The 26,385-nt window shown below is 28.9% G+C and overlaps 1 protein-coding gene across 6 annotated transcripts in view; it reads right to left on the bottom strand.

Moving 5' to 3' along the window:
* Positions 1–9,186: 9,186 nt before the first annotated feature.
* LOC107452541 (dachshund homolog 1-like) overlaps positions 9,187–26,385 on the bottom strand; it is a 196,893-nt gene continuing 179,694 nt past the window's right edge. For 5 of the 6 annotated variants that reach the window (XM_043042701.3, XM_043042704.3, XM_043042705.3 and 2 more), the window contains 2 exons: positions 24,094–24,159; positions 9,187–11,198 (listed from right to left, as the gene is read on the bottom strand). In XM_043042701.3, the coding sequence (XP_042898635.1) occupies positions 11,179–11,198; positions 24,094–24,159 (86 nt within the window). In that variant the 3' untranslated portion in view covers positions 9,187–11,178. 6 annotated transcript variants of the gene reach the window in all.

The following is a 26,385-nucleotide window of genomic DNA, read 5'->3' as shown; positions in this document are numbered from 1 at the left end:
GCTCTATTGGATTAAGGTCAGGTGAATTTGGGGGCCAAGACATGACTAGAAAATCACTGGAATGTTCCTCGAACCAATCCATGACGATTCGACCCTTATGACATGGTGCATTATACTGTTGGTAAACACCATCCCGCGCAGGAAAAACTTTTGCCATGAATGGGTGAACCTGGTCTGCAACTATGTTCAAGTAGCTTACAGACGTCAGGGATTGTTCTATGAGGATTATGGGTCCTAATGTGCCCCATGAAAACATTGTTCCTGGGCGAGAAACCATGGAAACCTGGGCGAGCCCATTGTTATAGATGGAGGGTGGTCATAATGTAATGGCTATCTAATCGCAATGTAATCGGTATATATATATATATATATATATATATATATATATATATATATATATATATATATATATATATATGTGTGTGTGTGTGTGTGTATATAGGTTATCTTAGTTACGATATTTGTTGTTGTAGGCCATTAAAACAGAGGGGGTGCAATTGTATTTGATTTCTAGTCGGGTCATCTATGACCAAAAATTCGATTTCTGCCACATCCATACGTCACACCCATTTATAAGGTGCGCCCATTCATATATCCATTCATTCATCCACAGATCGTAATTTAAACCTGAACCAGAGAGCGTTCTACCTCCAATTCAGTACCTCAAGAGGTATAATTTGACAAGGGAAATTGGACGACTTCGTCACCCAAACGATTTTACGTGCGCTATTCACCACTTACTACACGGAGAGTCTTCAGTCGGCTGGATTCGAACTCCCGTTCTCACGAACGTATTGGTATATTGGAGTGCAATTTAAAATATTTATTGCTAATTTTAATATAAAATTTAATTTTCTTTATTTTTCACACAATTTAGGGAATTATAATGGTAAAATAGGGAAAAATTCGGAGTAACTGAATAATATTTTTTTTTGTAAATCTACTTTAGAGGACAATCCCGAGTAAGTTAAGTCCAAAAAAATAATTTCATACCAACCGATTCAAAAGTGTAAATTGATGATCCTTCTGACTCAAAAAGCGTTTTCTTTTTTCCCCAATATCTACATTTTCAGGTGTATGAAAACGCATAAAAGGTAAGAAAAAGTAAATCTGGACAACATTTAAAAAATACTTTTCAAAATTTATTTGTAAAATTGAAAATTGATGGAACATTTCTTATACATGCGACACGTGCAGAAAGTCCTTTTTTTTCCTCTGCTGTGTAGTCAAATTTAATAGGATTTTGAAATGATGTATAACGTGTAAAAGAGAAATTTTTTGTTAAGAAAATAACAAAAAAAAGTAGAACAGGAAGTGTGTTTTCAATTTGTCTTCTGTCAGGCATAAACTGGACATTTTTCTCCGTACACGCTTTATATATCCACCACCATTTGGTGAGTGTGATGATAAATGTGTAAAAAAATACTACGCAGGATAAGTGAAATCCTGTAAAAATTTCAAACTTTTATGACATAACGGTGAAAAATCTTTTCGAAGAGATTGGTGTGACATTATATTCCTATTCGATATATTTATAACACATTTTCCTTTTCTCCATTTTTTTTATGTAAGCCAAAAACGATATTATTCTCAATAACATAAGATCTAATTATCGAATTTTTAATGATTGAATCGAATTTAAACTTCTTTTAAAGGTACTATTTCTTGTGCGAGTTTTAAAATTCATATTTGGCGTTATTTTACTTTCTATTTTTTTATGAATGAAACGTATTTGAAGATACTTGATGCATTAGATTGGCTTCGCAAAAACTACTATGTATTTAAAATTAGAAAATATCATGAAATGGCCCTATATTTTTGTGACAGTAAAAATAATTTTCATCTATAATTTTTTTCTTAATTTTTCCAAAGTAATTTTGTGTTTATTCATGTTATTCTCGACAAAGCATTTAAATAAAAACTTAAGACATTTAATTATTTGTATTTTTATGAGAAGAGACGAAATTAGTTGAAATCATTTTAAAATAATTATAAATGTAAAATTTGTGAGACTTATTTGAGGCAAATCTCATTTGTTTATGAAACTATCCTATAAATTGCATATTTTTAGATTATTTTTTCAGTTTGGAATTAAAAAAATTTGTTTCTAGATAAAATAAGACATCACATTTCGTATAACAAACCATATTTGCTTGAAAAAAAATTCATAATTACAAAATATTTATTTGCATAATTATTTATTTTTGTTGTAATAATATACATGACAAGTTTTACATTACTTATATTTTAGGTGTATAATCTAAGTTAAAATAAAGAATCTTTTACTACTGTGAAAATTTTAGGATTTTCTGGACGCTCCGCCTCATGCTGAATCAACTCACCAAACCCTATCTTTGTTTATCCATTTATCATTTTTTATTTATTTTAGAATGCGATAGTTTGTTCAGAATACCAAAAAACAAAAAACATTTAATTGGCAAAACATACTATTAGTGTAGTTTTATGTTTGAATATTTTGTCATGTTATTCCTAACGAAATAAACATTTACCTAGATTCGAAAAATAATCATCGGTATTTGAAGAACCTTTAATAGACGAAAGTTCTTTTTAAGTTGTTTACGTGACTTATAGCAGTTAATATAGAAAATGGTTTTTGTCTCTCTCTTGTATTAAAAATTTTTTTTGCATGTATTTTATTTTATAGCCGTTTTTGAAGAGACGACTCAACTTTTTGGGTTCACGACTACTAATGTTTATCTCCGTAGCCTTGTCATTTTGAACCCAATTCAGAAGACAAGAGGAATCATGGATCAAGTATTAGGCGAAATTGGCTTTCGAGGAGGACAGTTTTTTATGGAACTAACGCGCATATGCGTTACATAGAGAGGAAAACCATGAAAACCTCCCACGGTTACCGACCAGCTATTGCTGAATTTCCAACCCGGTTCACCTCATTCTAAGGCTAACGCTCTATACCCTAAAACACCATGGCTCTTTTAATGCTTATTTATTATTTTTTATAACCGTCATTGAACAGCCGACCCAATTTTTATGGGTTTACGACTACTAATGTTCAACTCCGTAGGCTTGTAATTTTTGAACCCAATCCAGAAGACTAGGGAACTCCTGGATCGAGTATTGGGAGAAATTTGCCTTCGTGGAGGACTTTTTAATGGAGCTACCCCGCATTAGCTTTACATGGAGAGGAAAACTACGAGAACCTCCCACGGTTAGGCTGACGGCAAGAGGACTCTATCCCATAATCCGTCTACCACTGAGGATATTTCACGTCGGCACTGGGGTCGGTGCAAGCCGGATGAGGAATTCGTATCGACCAGCCATCGCCGGGTATTGATTTGTTATGGGAACATGGAGGACTTTGCGACTCGATAGATTCAATGTGCACCATTCACCATTTACTACACGGGCAATCTTTGACCGGCTGAGTTATACATTAGGAATATTCATGTTAAGTAGTTGTTGTTTCTAATGCCACGTGTCAATACTAGCAAGCCTGCTTGGTGAAACCAAGCAAATTTAAGGCAGAGGGTGCGATTCCTTTGGGGATGGGCGTAATCTTGCTTTCACTTTCTTATCAGTTTCTCTTGCATTATTTGGGCTACATCGATCCACCTAGATGATGCGCGGGATAAGGCGATTAGTAAAAAAGTTAGACATATTAGGTTTTATTATTTCGCCACTTTGACGAAATTTTTCTGGAGCATATACAAGGAAACGGTTTCGTCAAAAAGAAAATTTTGTGAAATTTAATCATGCGTTTTTTACAGTGATGAAAAAAACGGCATTCTGCCTTCGATATTGTGCTCGAATTCTCTTTGTTAACATATGTAATTTCGTTTGTTTTATAATTAAGAATAGAAAAATAAATATGCATAAATGACTGTTGAAAATTTTTCTAACTTATGAAAATTTTTATAGTTTAGAATTTTAAATCTCCGATGATTTTTAAGCTAAACTAAAAGACACTTAAATTAATAGAACAAATTACTTGTGAATTTTTTCGAAAGAGCTTATTAAAGACAAATTGTTCCAATTTTAAATGGGTGAAAGATATAAAAATGTAAGCAAGAAAGGGGTGTATTATCAAACACTAATTTGTAAATTGTTGTTCAATAAATGGCCACAAATGGCGGTGGTTCGTGTCTTGACATATACAGTGTCTCCAGTGACGATCAACGTGAATGGCTAGATCGATGACTTTAAACTGAGTCATAGAGGGAACAAAATCTGCATTTAATATGCTGCGAGGCAGGAAAGCCATGTAGGTAGGGGGAGTTTGGTGATAAATGTTGTCATTCTACCCCTCCGCGTGCACGCAACGATAGTCGAGATTTTTTTTCTTCTCTTTCCTACCTTTTTGGTTGTGCCCGCAAGCGTTTTTGTACCAACAATCATTTCTTTGTGTATTTTCATACTTTTTTTTAATCTTTTTTTCTTTTTTTTAAAAAAAAAACTGGGTCTCTGATATGAGTGAAAAATATGGTTTTACAAAAGTTTAAAAAATTGGTTTTCACTTCCTTTTGACAGCGTTGGCTTATGGATTGTAAAAACTTGATCTTGTAGATTTTTTCTATATTTGCCCTAAAGTCGTCAATGATTGTTGTCTTCAAATCTATTTCGTTTTCTAATGTATTCCCTTAGCCCATACAGGTTACAAAAACTTTAAGCATTTCCATTATTAAGTTTTATTATTCTCTTCTCTCATTGTTACTTTTTTTCAGGTTTTATCGCTTCATTCCTTTTTATTGGATTATTTATTCTTTCGCTGTTGATGAGAAAAAGTTTTTTCTACAATTCTTACAGTGAAACAATAATCAGTTTTTATGTTGGATACAAAAAAATTTATTTGGTAAAAAAATTCTATATCAAAAATTTTTAACGTTTGTAATATTAAATATAATTAATATTGTTTATATATTATAAAAAAATATGTAATTAATATATTATAATACAAAGACATAGTTGATCGCAATTACTTTAATCAATTAAGAAAGTAGTAATAGTTAATTTAGGTTTAGTTACAATAAAGCTTTGAATAACTGTAAACTGTTATAGTTATTATGTTTCTAATTTAATAATAACCAATAACCGAATGTTGATGACTTTTTATTATATATTATAAAAAATTATGCAATTAATATATTTTCTACAGAGTTTTTTCTACAATTCTTACAATGAAGCAATAATCAGTGTTTTTATGTTGGATACAAAAAAATTTATTTTGTAAAAAAATACTATATCAAAAATTTTTAACGTTTGTAATATTAAATATAATTAAATTGCTTATATATTAAAAAAAATTATGTAATTAATATATTATAATATAAAGACATAGTTGATCGCAATTACTTTACTCAATTAAGAAAGTAGTAATAGTTAATTTAGGTTTAGTGACAATAAAGATTTGAATAGTTGTAAACTGTTATAGTTATTATGTTTCTAATTTAATAATAACCAATAACCGAATGTTGATGACTTTTTTATTATATATTATAAAAAATTATGTAATTAATATATTGTAATATAAAGACATAATTGATAGCGATTACTTTACTTAATTAAGACAGAAATCATAGTTAATTTAGGTTTAGGGACAATAAAGCTTTGAGTTGTAAACTGTTATATTTATCATGTTTCTAATTTAATAATAACCAATAACCGAATGTTGATGACTTTTTTCATTTTTTATAAACTTTTGGACTAGAATATTCCTTTAGGGCATTTTATTAAAATTTATAAAAGTAATTTTTTTATTTTGTGATTTAGGGACCTTTTTTTTTAATTTAGGGCACTTTTGGAGCACTTTATTTTTGAATTTGAAGTTTTTAGAAGTACTAGCTCAGCCATGCAATCTTTACCTATTTTAGCTGAACTAAACATTAAATAAAGTCTCTTAGGAAAAAAAATTACTTCAGTTGACTTGAAGTTGATTAACATTTAACATTGTTTCAAATTTTAATGAAACTTGCATCCCACATTCTCTTAATATGCATGTTTTAAGGCTGTTTTCCGAAGACACAATCATTGCATAAAATCAAACTTTTGTGCAAATAACATACTATTTTCATAACTGCTGTGACTTTGCAACAGTTATTCGGCTATAATATCTTTATTCAACGTCCTCTATGCTAATTATGAAAATAGCTCAAAACGTCTAGATGAAGGAAAGCCAAAGTTTTGTGAAAATGAAAATCGTTTGTGATCTAACTTTTTAACGTTTAAAAAGTTACTCAAACGCGCATTATCAGGGACCAAGAAAATTTGCGAAAATTATTCTTTATGTTTATTTATTCATTGATTTCGATAATTTTAACTAAGGGAGAAAAATTGCGACAAATAGACGTTTTTTTTTTTTTCTAAAAAAGTAAAATTCAATAACCTCAAAAATAATCAAGTTATTTGCTCTCTGCCTAGCCAATTCATTACGGCAAGGTTGTATTTTTAGTTTAAAATTGCAGCTTTGCTTAAGCGTAAGGCAATGTACGGCAATTTATTTATATATTTTTTTTGGGGGAAAAGGCTTCGAAAAGCACTCTTAATATAATGATAACTTTTATGTATTAATGATGTATAAATTGGAAATTCTAGTAAAATTGAAATTCATGTTAAATTACAAGGAGATTTTATCATTGTTTTTTAAAATCTTCTTAAGGGCAATTTTAGTTATTTCAAGGGCAATTTTAAGTTTATTTTTAAATCATAAAAATCCTGGCTCTAACTATAACTTTCACGCATAATTGTCTGATTAGTAAACATGCATGTTTTGTTTAAATTATAAAATATTTTTTAATATTATTTCATACTTTAAATCAGGTTATATGCATTAGTGCTTAATTTCTAATTGTTTACGTACTCCTAAGCGCATTTATCATGTTTTTTGTTATTATGATTATTTTTGTTATTATTATTTTGTGTTAAATTTTATTTCGAATTTTTCTTTCTTGCAAATTTGCATGATTTTAGATTGGACTTAAATTTACGTTTTTACGCGATCATAAGACTATAAAATGCCGCAAAGGTACCGCAGTAAAGAATAAAATATTGGCATAGGTTCAACGCATTTTTTTAAAAATCCAATTATGTATCAAAAAATTTTATTTATTATATCGTCTTTTCTAACTAAGTTTTAAAGTTTTTTTATAAATATATTTATATTTATTATTTATTTTAGGTAAACTACATATAAATATATTTAACTAAAGCAATAATTTTTACGAAAACGACTTTTATAGATCATAAAATAATCTATATAATTAAACAAAAAAGTTATAGCTGTTGTTTAAAATTCGACTGCTTCTGATATTCAAAATACTATACGGGATAATAAATATGTTTCTTTTTAATTAATTCATTATTTATGTAATTGAGCAACGTTTAAAAGGAGTTGGTATAATCTAAAACATAAATTAAAAAAATTATGTTCTTTTTCATAAATTTGCAAAATTAAAAGCTGTAGGATTTCTTGCATCAAAAATGGTCATCGGTAAAAGTCGACATTCTCTTCCTTCACGGTGACATCATAAAACAAAATCATACAATTCCCCGTTTAATTTTCTCCGTTTTACACCTATTTAGCATTGTAATCAGAGCTATAGAATCATTAGTTGTAATGTTCGACTCTAGAGCGTGATTTCGACTTATTCTTAATTAAAATTTACATCAAATCCCAGGAAGTTAATGGCATTAAAGTATAATTGCTAATTTAAATTATATATCACTATTTCACATGTACGATTAGAGTAAAAAGGTTTTTTATTTAAAATTAAATTTTGCATAAAGAGTAACATAATGTTTGAAATAAATTAAAAACATATATTTGTATAAAAAATATTTAAATTTTGCGAACAAAAATATAAGGAAAATTCTACAAATTGATGTCTCACACGCCCTCAGACATTTTATGACGAAACAAATGTTTCATGAATATTCGTGAGCGATTAAACTATTGCAAATTATACAGTCAATTTATTCGAATGTGTTTTATTAATTAATTTAATAACTTAGCTAAATAAATTTAATTTTGAAATTTTTAAACTGAAATATGACTTTTTAAATAATTGAGTTATAAAACTTCTTTATTTCTTTAGTTTCAATTTTCAATGCTCTTTTTAAATAGTTTCGTTTAACAGTGACTGATAAGCATACAAATATGATTCACTAAGTTTGTGATAAATAATATTAGGCAATCGTCGTTCGATTAACATTATAAATATTTTTCTTCTTGTTAACATAATTAGAAATATTTTCATAACGTAATTTTTTTTGGAGTCCAAAGCGGGCAATAAGATTATGCTATTTCTGACAAGAATCGATTGTAACCTTTCGTAAAATACGAAGCACATAAAAACTACATTCATGCAAAATTTATAAAAAATATAGCGTAGGAATGATTATTATAGAACTTATTAATTCTCTAAATATTAAAGCGACTTAAAATTTGATAAATTTATTAAAAAATATTATCTGATGTGTTAAAAATACTATTTCGTTAACAAAATTAAATTAATAAGCATTAAAGATTTTGTAATAATTGTGTAAATGTATTAGTACAATATTTTCATATATATCTTCTTCGCTTCGTCAAATGGAAATCTTAACAATTTTTTATGATTAATTTTTTCCCCATAGAAAACTATTTTATGGTAGTTTGTTTCAGACTTATAATATTTGAACCCAATTTTAATTGGTTATGCTGCACATCTACCAAAATTACTGTAATTGAATAAAAAATACTGATTTGTTTAGAAAAATTCTTTTTGGCTTTATTTTGAGGATGGAGTTAAATATAATTTCTTTTTCAGTGGAAAAAATCATATTTAAATACTTTCGCCAAAACACAATTTTATTAGCCAGATTTATGATTTTATCTCATTTGGCGGGATGGCGAATGTATATATATATATATATATATATATATATATATATATATATATATATATATATATATATATATATATATGTATATATATATATATATATATATATATATATATATATATATATATATATATATGTATATGTATATATATATATATATATATATATATATATATATATATATATATATATATATATATATATATATATGGAGTTTAAATTAATTACTTATTTACACTTTTATTTAAATGAATTACTATCAATGAGTTGTTTTTTTTTAAAGTTTGAGACAAATTAAAAAAGAAGATAAATAACAAGATTATTAGAGACAGTGTTTTAAAATTTTATTGGCATTCTTATACGATTTGACATTCATAAAACAATACGTTAATACACAAAATAACGTATATACAAAACAAGTATAGAATCTCAGATTCTTGATATCTTATAAGATATTGCTTAACAATATACTGATGCATTCACACAGTATGAAATAACTAAGAAAAATTAAAATGTCTGCATGTGTCTGTGTACTCAACAGTTTTGCTTTAGATGATTCATGCGTACATTCACAAGAAATACTTTACAAAATTATTTTCAAAATTCTACGGTCAAAAGTCTCCAAAATAAGTTAGTATATTGCCAAAGAAATCTAAACATGTTTCGAATTCCTTAATTATAATGTTTTAACTTTTATAATCCTCATAATATTATTGCTATAAGCATAAAATGAATAGGTATGAAGTTTAATGTTTATATTAGGAATATTTTAAAATTTATATAAAAACATAAAAGGTTTTATAATTGTTCTTTAAGTATGTAAAGTGGTTTACATCATATAGTTTTTTTTTCATATTACATAAATTATATTTGTGCTATATATAATTTGCTTTGATATATATTGTACATTATTTAAATATCCTCGATTAAATCATTTTTTTAGTATTTAGTTATTTTAAATGTTAAGTTAGCATTAAAAATCTTATTTTTCAATGACTTCGTCTACATTTGTTAGTTATCTTGATTTTATCAGTTATTAGATTGTACATTTATTTAATAAAATAGTTATTTATTTTATCAAATTCAACATTACATTCTTATTATTGTTGTTTCTTTGTTAGATTTTTATATTTTAAATAGTTTATACACCATTTAATATTTTATAATTGATAAAATATTAATGTCTCACAGTTTTCCTTATAAAAACATCCATTTAGAACTTATAAATGTAATAGGCAAGGGGTAAAATTCTGTTTAATTATTTAACATTTAAACTCAAATAAATTCACATACTTTTTACACAACATAATGCTTAGAAAAAGGAAATAAATTAAGTACTATGTTGTTTTACATTATTGTAATTGCACATTTATGTAAATGTATATTCACAATATCAGTAGTCGCAAGAGAATAAGAACAGACGCGCACTTAAGGATGTTAAAATTTCAATATAGCCAACACTCTACAGAATACATAAGAGATCTTTAATAGTAAAATGATAATTTTTTTATGTATCAAAAAGAACATAAATCTGCCATTGTTAAACTAACTACAACAAGTGCACATTTATAAAAGGTTTTTTTTTTTAAAGCCAGATTTAAATGTTAACAATAAAATTGTCTTTCAGTCATATTGAAATGTTCTGAAGCAAGTAAAAGTGCTGAAAACTTATAAACTGATAACACATCAGTTTATTGTTTTATGAAGGTTTACTTGAATGTTGTTATCAGTGTTCAAGAGATATTATATACACATCTTCTTTTTTATAAGATCATATACCAATTCATTTAAATAGTAGATGATGATAAATATATGGCCACATTCGATAATCATTCAGAGCATAGGTATTATGGCATACTCAGAAATAAATCTATTTTTCAAATTCGATATTTCATATCGGCTTTAAACTAAGCTTTTAGAATACCTTTAAAACAATTGTTAATATTTCTTTTTGAAATATATTTTGATGATTATGTTTCCATGGATATTTTGAAATGTGGCAGTTTATCGTTCGTATTCACATCAATCTTCGTATCTCGGTAGATAGGATATGTCAATGAAAATCACAGGGTTAGGTGAAAATTATTAAAATATGAACACTGTTTTGGTTCCCACGCTGCTTATAGCAAAGTTTAAAACAATAGCGGCTGCAGGATACACAAAATGGGATTCCAGATCTCAGTCTTCCAGAATTTTTTTTTAACAAATATACAATAAAACATTTTTTTTCAATTTATTATATTACACATTATGTCATTCGGAAATATCGCAACCGGCACGGTTTCCAGAGGGTTTTTTTTCTCTCTCTTTCTCTCTCATCTATGCTGTCATTTGGCAATCTGAAATAAATAAATAAATAAACATTAGAAGTAATTTTTAAGAATAAAAATTGCATTTAAATATTAGTCTTGCATATTGTTTTAAAAAAATTAAAGAGAGCAGTACATTTAAATTCAAATAGAAAAATAAATTGAAACAGGAAAAAAAGTAACATTAATGCGATGAAGGATTTCTTCAGGGGACACTCTATATGCATTCATGTTGAAGCTTTTCGGTGAATAATTGTTTAACAAAATAAAACTGTTATTACTGTTACGAAAACCATTTACTGGTTAATATTCCGAGCAAAATATTCGGCAAAGTGACGAAATAACTATCGCCACATCTTCGACAAAACAAATTTCTTGAAAATTTGTTTTGATATATTTCGTCATTCTATTCCCCCCCCCCCAAAATAAAAAAATTTTATATATATATATATATATATATATATATATATATATATATATATATATATATATATATATATATATATATATATATATATATATATATATATATCTTTTTGATATTTGTGATAATGATCAATCGGTTGAAAAGAGGAATGCGTTGCGATCTTAACTATAAAAACAAGTAAAAAATAGCATAGTCACAAATTAGATTTAAAATAATATTGCTAAAAACTATTAAGTTTAAATTTTTTTAAAAAAGTGAATTTTTCATTAATTTTATAGATTATTTACAATCACAAATCTCTACCCTATTCATAATACCAATGGTGAATTCAGTTATGGTAATAGAGAAAATATTTTGGTGAATTCTTAAGTACTAAAAATGACTTAACAATAACTATATTTGTTGAAGTTTATCCTCTGAAAAAATAAGGTTAACCTTTTATTGTGTAATCGTAAATTTTCGTTACGTTAACGTATCAAAAATATTATGATAAACTATTTTATTTTATTTTATAGCAATCGTTGAAATCGCTGACCCGATTTTGGTGTTTACGACTACTAATGTTCTACTTTGTAGCCTTGTAATTTTGAACCCAATCCAGAAGATAAGGAACCCAATCCAGAAGACAAGTAGACCTTGAATCTAGTATTGAGAGAAATTTGCTTTCATGGAGGACTTTTTGATGGAACTCATTCGCATCTGCGTTATGTGGGGAGGAAAACCACGAAAACTTCCATGATTAGCCTGACGACAAGGGACTCTAACCTACGACCCGTCTACCACTGTGGATATTTAACATCAGCACTGTGCTTGGTGCGAGACGGATGCGGAATTCGTATCGACAAGTCATCGCTGGGATTCGAACTCGGTTTACCTCATTGGAAGGCGAATCCCCTCAGCCATCACGGCTCCTATGCTAAACTATTTAAAGAAAACTCACAGACATTCTTAAAAGTAGAGATGAAGATGTTGCGTTTTTACATCCAAAAAATACTGAGTCGCTGACGTTCGCTCATCCCATCCATTCAAAAAGCGCTTACACAGTGGAAATATACGAACGGTCAGGGAAAAAATCTAATAAATTATGTAAGTAAAATACAGCTTTTATGTTAAAATGTGTTGTGGAAGATTACTTTACATTTGTTTGGCGAAACTTTCGATCAAACTTCCGTAGGTAAAACTTACATCTCAATTTCCCCCTCTAACATCACACGCCTTCTATCCCCCCCCCCTTCACCCAAATTCTAAGAAATTTGCAATTCAAATCTACATGCAATTAGTGACTTTGTTTCTCCCCCCTTCATTATTTTCTTTTTCTTTTACAGCATATCGTCTGCATCCGTTTTTTAATTTTTTCCCACTGATTTTTTTACGCCGGGGCGCTTTTATCAGGTAAACTGCAGATTTTGGCTATTAACCGCTCTTTTTCATTTAGCCAGGGCGCTTAGAGAAAAACTCTCCCGATTAGGTGTATTTCCTTATTTAAAATATTAAAAAAGATTTTTTCCTGGTGGGAAATTAATGTTTTTGCAGAATACTCTAGACTCGCGTTTCGTTAAAAATTTCTGGAATTAAGACATTAAAACATTTTTTTTTTCTACTTGTTGTTTCTCCCAGTAAAACGTTCAGTATAAATGCATTTGTTTGTTTTTTTTATCTGAGTTTTTTTTTATTTATTCTTTTGCCTTAAATGTCTTAAAAACCTTTTCATTAATATGTTTGGTGCAGCCGAAATCATTTCTCCCCCCCCCCCTCCCCCGATGAAGCAATGTTTTTTTTTTCTCTTCGTTTAATTTAAATGCCATTAGGGGTGGGACTTTACAAGAGTTTTAAAGGGGGGTGGGTGTGAAATAATTACCAGGAAATACAGGTGGTGAGCGGAATAATTAGGAATGTTTTTTTAAGAAAAAGATAAAAAAAAAAATCACTTTACCGAAATGTATGGCTTAATGAATGTTGATAAACGTGTCGTACGAACTCTGTTTTGATTAGGAAGATAAATTTTGAATATATTATGAGAAATGTTAAACGATTTTGATGTTTTAAGTATGAAAAAATGCAATTTTGAAAATATGATAATTGAGCCCTTTATGAAATATTAAATAATTTTCATCAAAATTCAAGAAATTTGGTGAAGCGCTTTCTAAACGATAATTAATTAAAGATGCTATTAATGTTAATTTTAATGATTATTTCATAATTTGTATAGCATTTAATTTCACTATTGCATTACAAGAAATTAGCGTGCAAGTAGATCCATTAAAATAATTTTGGCAAGCTATTTTACTTTTTTGAGTGTTTATCTTTATTAAATTAATAATAAACTTACAATTAGATAATTTCTCGCAGTTTAAATAATTAATTATACATAGATAATTAATTTCATATATAAAGATCATTGGTAATAATACAATTTTTTTTAATTAAAGGAAAGATCGAAATGATTAGAAATACAGGATTTAATGTATATTCTTAGGGATATTTTCATTTTTGCAGTTTCTCTAGTGCTTTTAGCTAAGATATAAAAAAGACGTAAGATATGCAGGCTCATTCTTTATTATTATTTAATTTTGATAATTTTCGATGGCAGAATGAAAACAAAGCAACGACAATCACTATTTGATCAGTTTGAATTACACCTTCAAATTCCTATTGAGTGTCTACTAACAACAAAAGGGCAATCATAAATGTCAACACATCTTTAGAATCGTTAACTATACACAAAAATTCCATGTGCATAAATGTGAAGGAAAGAAAACTAAAACTGATTAATTCATAATTGTCATTGTTATATTTTAACACGAGATTGCTTTTCTCGTTAAGTTACGATGGAGCAGTCACGAATTGGATGCGTCAAAAAGGGGTAACTCAAATTCGAACGTCGTAATAATATTCTGTTAAAAAGATCAGAATTATAAAAACTACGTGAAAAAGGCCAAAGAATGATTAATAACAGCCAAAAAAACTATGATCCAAAGGAGTAAAATTACGATGGAATAGTCACGAATTGGACGCGTCAAAAAGTGATAGCTCAACTTTGATAAAGTCGTATTAAAAACATCGGAATTCGAAGAACCACGTGAAAAAGACGAAACAACAAATTATCATCAAACGGCGTGAAATCAAGATGGAATTGTCCCGAAACGAAATTTTCAAAAAATTTCAAATTCGAACATCGTAACTTCCGGTCTAAATCCCCGCCGATACCTTGACGTGCCGTCCGTCATATAGCTGGATCAAGAGTTGAATAGGGGAAACAAAGTTGAAATTAAAAATAATTTTAAGAGTTAGGCGTCAAAAATGACGACAGTGAGTAAATATTTATATGCACGACTAATGACCTCTAATTCCGAACCCTGTCTATGCATTTGTAAAGAGTTTCGAATGTCGTAACTTCCGTTATGGTCCCTCACTGATGTAAAGTATCCTCAGGGATAGACGGATCATGGGTTATAGTTACCTTGCCGTCAAGCTAACCGTGGAGGTTTTATTGGTTTTCCTCTCCATGCAACGAAAATGCGGGCTAGTTCCATCAAAAAGTCCTCCACGAAGGCGAATTTCTTCCAATATTTGACCCAGAAGTTCCCTTGTCTTTTGGATTGGGTTCAAAATAACATGGCTACGGAGTTGAATATTAGTTGTGGTAAACCCAAAAATTTGGTCAGCTGTTTAACGACGGTTATATTTAACAAAACAAAACAAAAAAATACAGAGTTTGAGCCATCCTTACAAGAAAGTCGATATTAGTAGTTTAAATAATTGATGTCATTTCAAATATTGAAGCTATTATAATTTTTTTGTTGTTGATAAATTAGGTACAATAATTTGTTTTAAAAAGTTGCTTAAATGTTATACATATAATATATTTGATTTATACAGTTGCTTAAATATTAGATTATTATTATATTGTTTTATACAGTTGCTTTGTTATTTAGGGTTCTTTTAAAAAGTGTGCCTAGGCCATAAACTCAGCAACCCCTTGCGATTATCTGACTTTGCATAGAGAAACGAATGCTTATTATAAAACCAAAAATTTTCTTACGCACTTAATTCAAGTAAAAACATCTGCTTTCTTCAATTTGCAATAAGATTTTATAATGTTTTTTTTTTCGTCTCATTTACACTTAATTTAATATCAAATCATTCCTAAATTAAAAATCCAAAACCTTTAAACAAAACCCTTTTTTTAAAAAAAAATTAGAACACACCATTAATACAGCAGTTTGCCAATGTCATGAATCTGGTATTAGACGAAATGGGAGTTGTTCTAAACAAGAAAATCACTTTAAGTTAATTCCTGATCTTATTAAGAACTGGTCATTACAATTACAATTACTTCAAATTTTCTGGTTGAAGTCTTAATCGTCTGCATTCTTTGGAAGAGAGGGTGTAGAAAACGAAAGATCACTCTTAAAATTGTGCTTTTCTCCTCCCCTTCCTCCTTCACGGCTTTCACTGAAAAGATTTCTCCTTATTCATTCCTTTTAAACTGCCATTGTGTTTTGGGGGGTGCGGGGGAGACATCAGAAATAATAGATAGGGGGTGGGGGGAGAATGAGAAAGTGAGTGAGTGAATCGTTTGGAAAAGGAATCGGTGTGGTTTAGTGTGAGTGGGTGAGGTGGACGGCTCTCAGGAAATCATCATTGCAACTTTGTTATTATTAAAAGGGGGGAGGGCAGAAGTTTTCAGGGTAGAGGGAAAGGGTAAACTGTTTCTCCAAAACGTATGACGTCTCATTCTAGCAAAAGAGAAATACATCCTCGCCATCGACATCCCCCCCTTCCAGAACTGAACTCGGCTTCCAATTCTGATTGGTTCTGGGTTAAAAAAGATTTTTGTTGAATACATACTTGGGAGTTGAAACATCTGGTCTGGGGCCATTAATGCCTAGCGGTCCATTCAGATCATGAGCAATTAGTAGATCCTTCAGCAGAAATTCATCAAAGAAGACAAAATCCATTAACTTAGCTGAGGCCCCAGAACCAAACCCTGAAGATTACTTTGGGAGGGATTTTGGTGTGGGGGTGGGGGGATAGTTACTCGGTGCACGGTATTTAATATTTCCGCTCGGTCGCCATTAGAAGGGGAAGCGCCGGTAATTCATTCAATAGGATATTGAGTTATCAACAATGGGGATGGGGGGGGCAGAGTTGGGCAGAAGAAAATTAGTGCTCGTCACCGCATCCTATGCCAGACATATTTCACGGCGTCTTAATTAAAAGAGATCGAAAATTTCTCTCTCTGCGTAGTATTCTCTTTCGGGTTTGTGTTTCCACCAAAACTTTTCTTCTCTCTCTTTTAGGAAAATGACGTCCAAAAGATTGTTATGGCTCTCACCTCCCTCCTCCACCCACAACTTATACGGATTTTGGCTCTTGCAGATCATTCCTTTGTCTTTGGGTCTCGACTCTGCAAACGACTGCGTCCGAAAATGAATGAGTGTAGAAACCGAGATGTTTCAACCCAATAATAGAATATCATCCATCTTGGAAACTTTTCTAATAAATCTTTTTCGAATCCTTTCGGCTTGTTGTGCTCAACCCATTCTTCGAAAACCGCTTCGTAACTGATTTTTCCATTATTTCCGTTTTTAATTTATTTCTAGTTCGTGAAATTTAAGTTATTTTTCAAGCAATCCGTTATAAATCACATGCCAGAAAAATTATAATTAATTTTACCAAATTCAAAGTAATATGTATAATACTAGGGGGCTAATTGTTGTTTCATGGTCATGATAACTGAGATGAGCTCAGGCTCATGATAAAAAATTTCATAAACTTTTTTGCTACCTTTAGGCAAAGTTTGGTTCAGTTATTAAGTATAAAAAATTTAAAATTTATACTTTTGCTCTAGCATTAATTGTTAAATTATTTCTTTAGTTTAAAATCTTGGTTTTCTTTTTTAATTTAAATCTTAGTCATTCCTCGGTTCCGTGTCGATTTTTCTTTGTGATTAAAAATTAGTGATAAAAAGATTTTAATTAGTAAAAAAGGTTTTAAAAGTTTGTAGTTTATTAATTTCCTTACTTAGACATCAAAGGCCGTGTGGAGACACAACATTTGGAGACATCAATGTATTGGACAACACTTGGTAAAATTTTATCATTTAATAAATAATATTTTAAAAATAGTTGCATAAAAATGGTTTTATCCTTATTGGACGGAATAATAATTACAATATAAAAAATTAGATCGAACGAAAGAACTGTGATTTAAATATCCCTTGTGACGGTTTCACAGTTATAAAGTATAAATATTTTGGTATTTCAGTCTTTTTAATTTTGTTTCACAATCAAATTTTGACGAAATACACTTAGAAAATATCCTACAATCTGTAAAAAGAGTTAAAAATTAAAATTTTATCGTTTTTTTTGTAATGAATAAAAATAATTTAAAATCTTTAATTAAATTTAATGAACTGAATTCTTTTACAATTTTTTTTTTCATCTTGGAACTTACTTTCTCCTAAAAGCAACCAGTGACCACGGAAGTATGTCATATGTGTGGGGGGGGGGGGTCAATATATTGCATTAGTATTAACCGGATCCAAGTTATCTGAACCTCACAATATGGCAATCAAGAATTCGAACTTGCAATTTTAACTTCATGATTCGAATTGTTTTAAAATTAAATTATTAAAAGACATTGTTTACCTGTAAATTATTTATCCCTCATTTAACGGTATTTTTTTTTATTCTGTTTAGTAGTTTTTTTTTTTTTTTTTTTTTTTTTTTTTTTTTTTTTTTTTTTTTTTTGCTATGTCATTTGAAACCAACAATTTTCCCCACCAGACAACAATAGGGGCGTATATTTTCTCTGCATAGGGGAGAAGTATGTGGAATAGAGTGCTCGCCTCCAGAGCCTGACTAAGGCAGGGGCATACGGGGCAGTTGATCTGGGCCCCACATCAGAGGGGGCCCCCGAATCGAGTAGAAAGTTTATTTTAGATTTTCTTCTATAATTGTTTTTCTTTAATAAAATATCAGTACAGTGTAAAATCCGTCAGTTTTATGTTAGCTTTTTCATTAATCTATCGTACGAACACAAAAAAATCTATATTTCGTAAATCCACAACCTTCTAGTGCAGAATTCAGCTAAATTTTCGCAATTACGAAGGACAAAATTGGCCAATCAAAAGTCTGTACTTTTACATATCGCAAAATGCATTATGTTAAAATACAGGTTTCCGACTGGCTTAATTGAGCCTTCATAATTGCAAAAATTTGGCTGCCCAGCACTGTCTATTCTTATCTGTTACTGTCTATTCTTCTTCATAAATCTATCGTACGAACACAAAAAAATCTATATTTCGTAAATCCACAACCTTCTAGTGCAGAATTCAGCTAAATTTTCGCAATTACAATGGACAAATTTAGCCAATCAAAAGCCTGTACTTTTACATATCGCAAAATGCAATATGTTAAAATACAGGTTTCCGATTGGCTTAATTGAGCCTTCATAATTGCAAAAATTTGGCTGCCCAGCACTGTCTATTCTTATCTGTTACTGTCTATTCTTCTTCATCAATCTATCGTACGAACACAAAAAAATCTATATTTCATAAATCCACAACCTTCTAGTGCAGAATTCAGCTAAATTTTCGCCATTACGATGGACAAATTTGGCCAATCAAAAGCCTGTACTTTTACATATCGCAAAATGCAATGTTAAAATACGAGTTTCCTATTGGCTTAATTGAGCCTTCATAATTGCAAAAATTTGGCTGCCCAGCACTGTCTATTCTTATCTGTTACTGTCTATTCTTCTTCATTAATCTATCGTACGAACACAAAAAAATCTATATTTCGTAAATCTACAACCTTCTAGTACAGAATTCAGCTAAATTTTCGCAATTACGATGGACAAATTTGGCCAATCAAAAGCCTGTACTTTTACATATCGCAAAATGCAATGTTAAAATGCAGGTTTCCGATTGGCTTAATTGAGCCTTTATAATTGCAACAATTTGGCTGACCAGCACTGTCTATTCTTATTCTGAAAATGGCAAAAAACGCCAATATGGAGAAAAGACAGAGTTTTGTGAAAATAAAGAGCGTTTGTGGTCTAATTTTTTAATATTTAACCTGCATTACCCGGGCTTATAAAGATTTGTGAAAACTGAGAATAAGGCAGTGATTATAATAATTCTCTTCTAGGTGAAAAAATGTCGATAAATTGGTGATTTTTAAAAAAAGTTTAATGACTTTTAAAATATTTCAGTTATTTGACCGTTCTAAGACCTAGATAATTCGTTATGAAAAGATGATATATATAGTTTAAAATCATTGTTTTGCTTTAGGTTTAAGGCACCTAAATTCTGGCTCTTTTATTTTCCTTGGCGACAGAGCTTCGAAAAAATTTTGCCTACGCTCTTGAATGTATTGTGTTAGCCATTTTAGAAACGTTTGTTTTATAAGAAAACTCTTTTAAAAATACGTAAATACAGTATAGAAATTGTTTGTAATAAATAGTTATATGAAATAGAAGTAAAACTCTTACGTAGAGAGTAAAACTAATCTTCTCCAATTACTTTTAATCATTTAAAGAAATTACTCTCTTTTTTTTTTAATTTTTCAAATCACAAAACATCTTCCTTTTCAGAAATAAATGTAGTGAGTAAATATTTTCCTCCTACGAAATTCCATAAATCTTAAGTACGATTTCAAACAAGAAAATTAAATCATAATTCAGTTTTTCTTCTTCGTGTTGATAGGCTTTCGCTTTTGAAATCTATTTTTAAAAATATTTGTAAAGACATGAATTCATAAAACAAATATTATTCAGCTCAAAGTATGATTACACGTATTCTTTTCACAATATTGACACTGCGTATTGCATTTCACTAGCATAAAAATGCAATTTTTCTTTGTTTGGGAATACAATATTAGCTGCAATTCCAGAAAAAATTAAACAGATTTATTTTGTCCATGCAAGCATATGTATAATAGAATAAAAAATAGATTTCCAATTCTAATTAATGTACCCTTTTCATTAGCTTGAGCGTATATGATACCAAGGAAATAAAAGGAAAAAAAATTGTATAACTAAATCCTTATTTAAACTATTTACCTGGGGACGTATTAGCAGAGAAGATAGAATTACAATCATTAAATATGCATTAGATTCAGAGGATTGTTTTTGTTCTACTCCCTTCTTTTTACTGGCATTTTTATTTTACGGTCTGTGTACCGTTTTTTATCCGCCTTGCAAGCGAGAACATCAGATTTCACACTTTTTTCCTACTTTTTTTTTAAAGCGTTTTTTTCGCGTCTTCTTTTAATTGATATAATTCAATGCCTTAAATTAAATAGACTTGTTGAGCAATTTGAAAGAAGGAAATTGTAAAATAAAAAAATAATGTTATCACCCGACACAAAACATGACATTTTAAAAACTAAGGTTTAAAATATGTGTTTCCTGAAAGAGCACTGATGAAAAAAAAGTATGGTCAAAATACATAGTCTATTTGGTGAAAGTCTGAAATATATACTAGGTCTAGTTAAGTGCCACTGCCCAATATACATTTGCCCGATATACCCTACACTGATGTTTCTCCTAATCTATCCTCGGGAGATATTAAAATATCGAATAAATATAATAATATCAATGAATAAATTAATATCAAATCGGATATAACAAATATTTCCGACATTCGCCGAAGCGACTATGTGATTGCTAAGTCGACATTCCCTCATTCTCTTGATTTCGGCCGTATATATATATATATATATATATATATATATATATATATATATATATATATATATATATCAATATCATTTTCATCATCCAGGTATGTTAATTTGTTAATTCTCCGAGCGTGATGTAATAGTCAAATTATAAATTGCATTTGAGAAAAATGCATCGATTAATTCGAATTATTTCACTTAAATATTCTTATTATATTTATTAAAAAGTATCTTAAATCTATTACATAAAAATCTATTTCATATCCTATCATTATTTCCCAATTACATATCCTTAAAAAGGAAACTTAAAATAAAAATTAAATCAATTAAACAAATTTGCATTAAGTAATGCTTCTAAGTACCACAATGTTTGATTGCTAGTATCCTTAAGGCTGTTTTTCAATTGTTCTTTTGTTAAAATATAAAATAATGCTTTTTAGCGTTATTTTGCATTATATGCTTGAGCTTTATGATTTCTTTTTCTTTTTTTTTATGAACTCGTGACATTATAACAGCTAAATAGGACAGTAAGGGGTCTAGGATAAGTTGAAGTTTATGTAAAACAAAATATTTGATTATTTTTTACAAGACACAGTTCGTTTAAAAATAGTATTTAAATACCGATTTTTTTTTAAAAATATGAATAAATTATGAGGTGCATAAACATGTTCACAATTTTTAAAATTTCTCAAAATTAATTATTTTGTAGAGGTTGAAAACGTTTCAAAATATAGATACTTTTCTTAAAAAAAGGGTTAAAAATATTTAAAACTACTAGCAACAGCAAAGCAGATATATACTCTTGTCATTAAATAAAACTCATGAATATTTTGAGGAATTAAATATTTCTGTTACTTCCTAAACTTCAAAAATTTAATTATTTCTTTAAAAAAACAATTTTTTTTCGGTAATCTAAAAATAGTTTTAACAACTCGATTTCTTAAATTACCTTGCTCAATAAACCTATAATTTAAGCATATAAAATTAAGTAATCACAATATTCTCAAAGAAACCTATTATAATTTAATCATATAATTATATAATCTCAAAATTAGCAAATACATCTATAATTTAAACATTACTTAAGTTACCTCAGTGCTCTCAAATAAACTTATTTAAATATGTACCAAATTTCAAGGGTGCAATAGAACTGCAAACGTCTTGCTCAGAAGCTCAACAGATTTTGAGAAAAATGAATATAAAAGTTTGTGGATTGGTTGGATTCAGTTAATATATATGCTTCAGAGAAAGAAATAATAATTCTGAAAGTTTATGAGGTATCGACAAAATTTTAGTGCCAAATAAATTTAGTAACAATGCACATTTTTTTCCTAAAAAATTGAACATTCTGATCTCAAACACCTTTGTGACCTCGTAAGCTTTGACAGTTTCCTCTACCCTAATTACGAAATAAGGCACAAAATGTCAATATTAATAAGCCGTAATTTCAAAAAAATAAAAACCGTTTGTGATCTGATTTTATAATATTTTAAAAGCTCCTCCAACATTTGCATTATCTGTACTTATAAAAAACATTCAAAATTGGAAAATTATTCATTGATTTGTTCACCCAGGTTGAAAAATCCAATACCAAACTAGCAAATTTTTTAAAAAAATTTAAAAGTTTTATCAAATACAGTATACTCTTGATATCTCAAAATTGAAAGAAATCTAAAAAAATTTCGAGATAGCGAGTTTTCGTGATAACAAGTTCAAGAACTAAATTTGATCTAAAAAGTAGAAAAATATATTTTAAAATATTGCTCTAAAAAGTAGAGTAAGAAATATAAGAATAATTACTAACAAATATATATGTAATAATAGTTGATTAAGTCTAAATACAGTAATGAACATTTTATTTTTAAAAGTAAGACAAAAATAATTTTGCATTAAATAGAAAAGAATTGGTTTACAAAAAACTTAAATTTTGATTTTTTTCAAAAAAATTTATTCTCTATTTCGAAAAAAATTCGGTATAACAAGGTTTTGAGAAAAAAGTCTTCGATATAAGAATTCAAATTAATATTAGGTGGATATTTAATGCCAACGGGAAAAATATTATTTGAACGTAACAAGGTTTTTGAGACATCGAAGTTCCAGATATAGAGACTATACTTTATTTAAACTACTTATCTGTTTTTAAAGTCCATTTTTTCAGCGGGACAATAGATATATAGTTAAAAATGAAAACTTTAATTCGAATAAGGAATTCAAATTTCACTTTTTTGTTTTCCTTTGTGGGAAAACTTGAATTTATACTTTCTTTTTTATTTGAGTTATTTTTTTTCCTTTTTAACTAACATGGTGACTTTGGTTTGAATGATTTTTATCAAAGGTTTTTGAAATTCATATGTTTCTAAACATTTCTTTTTTTAAAATTACCGTATGCAGATTAGTTACTGACATAACCAGAAGTGATTAGGTAATTATTTTTTAGTAATGTAGTATGGGCACATATATATTTATTTCTATTTTCTTAAAGAAATACGTGAGATAATCGTCCAGTCTAAATTAATGATAAAATTTAATATTTTATGAAAACCGGAATTTGGAAATAAAAAACTATGCATTGTAAATTCAATTTTTTTTTCAAAAAAAATTGAAAAGCTTCGGATGCTTTTGAACCTAACAAAACCTAATTTTTTAAATACTTATTTCCATTTAAAAAAGTGATTCAGATAAAGAAATTTGTATCAAGCCAATCCTTTGAAAATATGGACATTTGTGAATTACATACTCAAAAATAAATGCAAAAACTCTCAGTTATTGTACAAGAAAAAAAAAAAAAACAATATTGAATATTATTTACCATGAGCATTATTTTCACTTTCTGCTAATGAATTTCTTTCTCGCTCTAGTTCTTGAGTGAGAGTATCTGAAATTAAGAAAAAAAAATCAATGGAATAATTTCAAATTAATAAAATGACAAATTTTATGAAGGGAGAATTGGATAATTGTTGTCATATTTATTACAATTATATTATCAAAATTCATATCTATACAGAATGAGGCTAATCGACAAAGTATATAATTAAATGTCTTAAAGATACTAAAAAAATATTTTTTTCTACTTAACAAAAAAAAACAACTTTATATTAAATGTCAAGCAATCAAAATTAAACAAGAATATACAAAAGCATATTTTCAACGCAAAAGGAACATTTTGGTAAATAACATTTTTCAAGTTTTCCAATTTCATAAAAAGAAAAAAAAATCACAAATGTCTTAAAGACATCAGCTTAGAAATCAACATCCAAAAAAGAATGCTTAACTTCATTTATAGCTTAAAATCAATTAAAATGATTTCTCCAAAATCCCATTTAATCGTACATTCAGCAGGCTAATTCATTCGAATTTTCGAATAAATTTAGAAGCTTTTAGTAGGTTCTAATACGCATCGAAAGAAAAAAGCATCTTTTTTCCACGCATCTTGATTAGTTTTGCGACGGAGTAAAAATTGAAAAGAAAGTCAAATAGCAAAGTGGGGATGAAATAGGAAAAAAAAGAGCTATTTCTAGAATAGGAATTGACTGTCGTGCGAGTGGCGCTCTGCAAGATGCAGAGCCCAAGTTGACATATGTCGAAGCATTATATTTCACAAATTCAATTACAGGCAAGGACTGCCGAAAGAGTAAAGATATATATTTTTTTCCCTACATTTCCCCCCGTTTTTAGTTCTCTGATCAAAAGGAAAGTGTTGGCAATTTTATCCCTTCTTAATTTCTTTCACCATCTGTTTACTTAAATATTTCAAGACAGTGTTTTGGGGGTGATAAATGTCAACATATTTTGTGGATTTAAACACCAAAATCAGGTATTAAAAATATAAGAGATATTTTCTATAGAAATAAAATAAGATCAAACAACATTATAAGAGCATTTATGGATGTGGGGAAAGTCACATATCAATGTCAATAACACAGCGCGTAGCCAAATTTTTCAACAAAAAATAAGCACCTTTTAAGTACTTTTCAAGCACTCAAAAATATTTTTAAGCACTTTAGAAAAAAATCTAATTAGGCAGGGTTAGCAAGTTTTTGACTTTTGACGGTTCTAACCGTCATGTCAAACAAAAAAAAAATCTTTGCGCAGTTTTTGACAGTTGTCAAAAATTATGAAATTTTGAATCATGTAAAACGAATGGTGCTTTCATACGTTACGGACAGATGGTACGCTGAAATAGATTGAGGTTGCATCAATTGTAAAAATTTTGACTAGAACAATGTCTTTTTGTATAATTCGTGGAGAAAATTAACATGGTAAAAGTCTAATTTTGGAAAAGGGAAAGTTAAGAACTTTTTAAAAATACCTTATGAAAAAAGCACCTTTAAGGGCTTTTAAAAAACGAAAATCGAAAAGAAGCACTTTTAAGCACTTTTTAAAAGTGCTACGCACCCTGAATAATCATCCATGAAAAGGTACCCCAACATAGAATTCAGTTAACGTGTCTTATATACTATTGAATTGGAATTGAATTTTTGTAGTGGTAGACACACTACAGTACTCCCCCACCAGAATTTTATCTGTAACAAAATTCGATAAACAGATACCATTAGTTGATTCATTGCTGTTTCGTGAGAAACCGGAAGAGCTGCATTAAGATCACCGTACTTTTGATTGCTGATCGCGAGAGCTGTAATAAGTTCACGGGCGTGGTCGCTTCTGTGTATCGTGTTTCTCTTATCCTTGGCATTGTAAGAATTCACAGATGAATATCGAATCGTGGATTCTTTGTCAAATTAGAATTTTTTTAATAAACTTTAATTATTAAAAAAAACTACCATAATCAATAACTTGCCTCAAGTGTTACAAAGATTCTAATAATAGATTACTATTATCAAAATAGAATATATTTTGCTTTATTTATTGATCTAAAATTGAATAACATAATTGAATCTATCTTTTAAATTCCGCAATGGATTGATCGTTAAACACGGTTCCAGTTTCGAACACCAAAGTCAAACATCACAGGCAGCTGTCAGTGAGCGGGTGGGTGACCACTTTGATGAGACTGGAGAGAGATCGAGAATGCGCGGTATTGGTACTCGTTAAACTGTTCTACCGTAAAGTACTTGACTTCGCCCGTAAATCGTCGGACTAC

Source organism: Parasteatoda tepidariorum, chromosome 1 (genome assembly GCF_982258835.1).
Source record: "Parasteatoda tepidariorum strain Cologne lab strain chromosome 1, Ptep-v5.0, whole genome shotgun sequence".
NCBI lineage: Eukaryota > Metazoa > Arthropoda > Arachnida > Araneae > Theridiidae > Parasteatoda > Parasteatoda tepidariorum.
This window is presented reverse-complemented; position numbering and strand designations above follow the sequence as displayed.